This window comes from Cyprinodon variegatus, unplaced genomic scaffold (genome assembly GCF_000732505.1).
Source record: "Cyprinodon variegatus isolate N-32 unplaced genomic scaffold, C_variegatus-1.0 Scaffold1414, whole genome shotgun sequence".
Taxonomy (NCBI): Eukaryota; Metazoa; Chordata; class Actinopteri; order Cyprinodontiformes; family Cyprinodontidae; genus Cyprinodon; species Cyprinodon variegatus.
Window position 1 is genome coordinate 1 of NW_015151867.1, and position 4,575 is coordinate 4,575.

The 4,575-nt window shown below is 37.7% G+C and overlaps 1 protein-coding gene across 1 annotated transcript in view; it reads left to right on the forward strand.

Annotated features, from left to right (window-relative positions):
• Positions 1 to 814: 814 nt before the first annotated feature.
• The window catches only part of LOC107103289 (arf-GAP with Rho-GAP domain, ANK repeat and PH domain-containing protein 2-like), a gene marked incomplete at its 5' end in the record, with an annotated part of 61,361 nt that continues 57,600 nt past the window's right edge, over positions 815 to 4,575 (forward strand). Inside the window, one exon of the mRNA XM_015402938.1 lies at positions 815 to 959. Coding sequence (XP_015258424.1) covers positions 815 to 959 — 145 coding nt within the window. The remainder of the gene's footprint in view (positions 960 to 4,575) is intronic.

The window sequence follows — 4,575 nt, forward strand, 5'->3', positions numbered from 1 at the left end:
AAAACTTTTAATGACTTTGTGTTTATAATGGTAGATTAAAAGTGAGCATAATGTAATATAGGTGAGCACTTAGAAATAAATGTCAGGGTATAAATGATTTAGATTCTATAAATAAAAAATTTTGTAGCACCAATAACTTTACATTATGCTAAGCTTGTATATTTGATTAAAATTGTATTTATTTTATTTTTTTTTACTTTAAAGGTATAGTGGAGGATTTTCACACATTTTTGAGAAGACCCTTCTTCTCCACCTTAAAAAAAAAATGCTCACGCACAACCCTGTTCAGGTTCAGCTTATATTGTCACTTTCTACATATGCACAAGACATACAAGGGAAATGAAATTACGTTTTCTCTGTATACCATGCCAGGACAAGATATATACAAGACTGACATTTTACAGACTGACATAAAGTGAGTCTGTACCCACTACCGTGAGGAAACATCTATGAAACGTGTGCACGAGCCCATTTCTCCTCTTGCTCTTTCTGTTTAAAAGTTGCTGTTTGCATCGCTCATACAAGCTTAGTTTCCAAAAGAAGATTTGCAGTTTTTCCACCATGTCAGACTCACCACCTGTAAGTGAAAATGGGGACGAGCACGTAGGACGGCCTTAAGTAAACACATCACCTGAATAATTGACAATTAGGAGGACCACTTATTTAGATGATCCACCTGTAAAAAGAACATCCTCCACTATACCTTTACCAGATTTTTATTTATTTTTTTAAAAACTTTTCAGTATTAGTTTTTTGCTCATCTAGTGCAAATACTGAGATGCCAGAATTGAAAATCTGTGTGTTTGTTTTTCAGAAATGGCACGCCGCTGGTGTACATTGGAGGGCGGCTTCCTGAGTTATTATGAGAAGGAGCGGAGCCCCTCTGCCATCGGAAGATTAGATGTCACCGAAGTGGTCAGCTTGGCTGTCAGTAACTCAGAAACTATGACTGGAGCGGGGTACGAACACACAAACAACTGGAAAAAGATGGAGCTTCTAACTAAAAACCATTTAATATGATAATGTAAAAAGAACAAAGGGTTCATATTTGATATATGCCCCTACTACTGTTCCTCATCTCTGTGTACTTACCACCCTAACTCTTGTTTGTCTAAAACTAATTTTACTATAAACCAAAACAATCGTGTTCCAACACTTTCCACCTCATGGCAGACCTGAGTCTAATATGTGCTGTTTTCTATCTTGCCTTCATATAGACTGGCATAGAGGTGACACATCAGAAGCTGTAACTGTATAGTTGTTTTAACCACTGATTCTGGTAAACCATGCTTGTTCAGTGAAGGGCGCAAATGAAATTTAGTTCATACAGTTCACTTTAGCTCTTTGTGCAGTCCTTTGATTATTCTATTGTTTTGAGTATTTTTCTGTAATATTCTTCAATAACATTTTATGATAATTTTTATGAATATCAGCACTGGGCTGAAGGATTTAGTCAAAAATCAAAATTGCGATAATTTACAACCATTATTGCGATTTGATTTTGATTTTCCTTTTACAAACGTAGATATTTTCATAACCTTGAAAGCTTGCTTCTCCAAAGTGCATTTTTGCAGGACGGTAACTTCTTTTGCTTTCTTTTACTAGCATGCATAGATCAAATGCTAGCTGGAAGTTTTTTTTTTTTTTCATTTTTCCTTGAAGCAACCCCACTTTAAGCATATAACCAGCACTTAAAGTGCTGGAGTGAGAAAAAAATGACTCTCATGTCTTGTCATATTATTTACTGAAACTGAGCGCCTCCACGTTTTGAAAATTCCACTTTCTTAAATGGCGATTATGTTGGAATTGCAATTAATTGCTGGCCCTATTCTGAAATTCTTTGAAATAGAGTGTGACCTTTGCAGCCAATCTCCAAGATAAATCCCTGTATGGAGACTCTTGAATAAGTGAACCCACACCAGGTTGCACACCTTTTCAATCTCTTGAAAAGGCTTTTTATTTTAAAATTCTTTAAGATCAGATAATTGCTCCTCCTGGAGCTTTTTATATTTTACTTTTCCTTTATAGAAAATCCATGGACAGTTTGCTTGTCTAGTGACCTTGTGTTGCTTATGCACTTTCTAAAGGGAGTTGATGTCTCAAGTTGAGTATGCCTTCTCCAAGCCTTTTTAAAAAAAAAAAAAATGACACTATAGCATAACATTTCTGTAAAAAGTTAACTTTCGATTTTTTATTAATAATAGATTAGTTTCACTTTTGGACTTTTGATTAATTTAACTTTTTCATTATGATTTAATTTAGTGACATGCCATATGTATTTACAGTTTAAATGCTGTTTGCACATCTTTTTGTGTAACATGAACTGCAAAGGAGACTTGACCTTGCAATGATATTTATTTGCTCCAGCACATGCAATACCAGCCTGCTCCGGCATCCAGTAAACACACAGATGCTTGTAACCACAGACTCCTGTGTCAGTTCACCTCCTTGTCACATGTGTCTTGTTAACTTGATCTCAAATCGCCGATTGCTCCCTTTAACACAACCATCAGGGCTTTATGAGAGCTGTATTTTCTCCGCTTATTTGGCGATGCAGTCGACAGCAGCGCAGTGCTAACTGCCGCTTTTCTTTGCCCCTGCCTCCCTCTATCAGCGCCCTCGCTTTTGCAGTCGGATTATGATTTAGTTAAAAAGCTGCTCCTACAGCCAACTTTCTCTTTATTTCATCTGGAGGTGACACGAATGCGAAGGAGAAACAGATGCCTCCAACATTTCTCTCTCTCTATCAGTGGATCCCTCTCTGTGTGTGTATGTTGGCGTCTGTGCGTGCATGTGTGCTGCATATCGAAGTAACTACTCTGATAATGGCTTATGATTAAAGCGGAAGCTAACTCTTTAATGATAGCAGCAGATGTTGAGAGGAGTGAACAATGTGTTTGTTTGTGAAAGCTATCTGTGAAGCCATAAGATGCACATCTGGCTCGGTAACACAGCGACCTGTATAATGAGCTGGACGCCACACACAAGGTGCTGTGTGCTTGCATGCTCACAACAAAGTTTCTGTTGCTCTTTCTCAGCTCCTCGCATATATCCTAGTTTCAGGTCACAGTGTCATCCTGAGTTGGGGAGGGGGAGGGCTGTTATTTCTCGGTCGCTATTACTCTTAATGGTTTCACTATATTAAACTCAGTTTTGCAGACTCTCACTTTTGCAAACTTCCAGCTTTTCCCCCCGCACGGCACCGCGTGACTCGGAGGGAGTAGGAGCGACTCAACCTCTCAACTGTCTGCTGCTTCTTATAAATATTGATTTATGCAGATGACACACTCCCACCAGCAGCCTATCAGCACGCTACAGGAGACCGCGGGAGTCGTTTCCATTAAACACTGCGTTTTGTGGTAATTTCACCATGGCCGAGGATACGGCAAGGCACACAAAGACAGAAGAGAGGCTTACCTTTTTTAAAGTTGCGTGAATATTACAGAGCCACTCCTTGGAAATTAATCTAAAATGAGTGTGTCGGTTCATGATAAGTGTAACTTTTTAGAGGAAAAAATTACTGGGCTGCTTGTTTTAGCAGTATTTTGCACTTTCAAAGGCGCCCCAAATCCATCTATTCTTTATTCGTTTATCTTTCTTTAAGCTTTTTTTTTTCTCCCTTTTGCAACATTTCACCCTCAGTCGGTCCTCCGGTTTACAATTTCCTTCACACCCTGACTATTACCACATTTCATTAACTCCTAAAGTGAGAACAAACAGGGACTTTATGAGAGGAGTTACAGTTTTGTGCACAGTTTCCTGACTCTTCCACAGCCTTTAGATTTTGTAATCATAAAGAAACCAGATCTTCTTAAAAATCTGACTTTAATCAAAAACAACAGATAACTATTTCAGCAGGCTCTTCGTGTTAGTTTGTGGTAGAAAATTGCTCTTATGGAATTTTGACAAAGGGCATAGGGAGCCTTGCAAAACAAAACAGAGCAAAGAACAATCCAAGATAGATTCAAATTGACAAAATGATCACGGTTGATCGTGATTATTTTGTTTATTTGACATTCAATGCAGCATCCTTTAGGTGGTTTGGATTGAAAAAATGACAGAAATATTTTTTTGTTATACTTTATAAAATCAGCTTTGAGGGTTATAAACATTTTATGGTTATTATTTCAGCTGCTTTCTTCCTACTTCTCACATACACATATGTGTTAGCAACCGGATTTCAACATGTTGATAAAACATTTGTACAATCTTTAATGTGCATTTTTGCAAACTGTACACATAATTATACCCTTTGTGTGGTAAAAAAACAGACTGCAAAATGCTCTTGCTATCTAAGCTAAGCTAGACTTTACTGATCTGACAGTGGAGAAATTCACTTGTCACATTGGCTCAGTAGTCAAAAAGAAGAGGAAAATGTATGTATATGTGTGTGTATATACATGTATATCTATATAAACAGCATATATATGCTGTATGTTTGTATATATGTATGCAAATGTGTATATATATTAGGGATGGAACGGTTTTTGCAAACCGTCCGAACCGTTCGGTTCAACTGTCTCGGTTTGGTTCGCGTGTGTTTCGTTCGGTTCATGCGCTGCTCCTTTTTCTCAT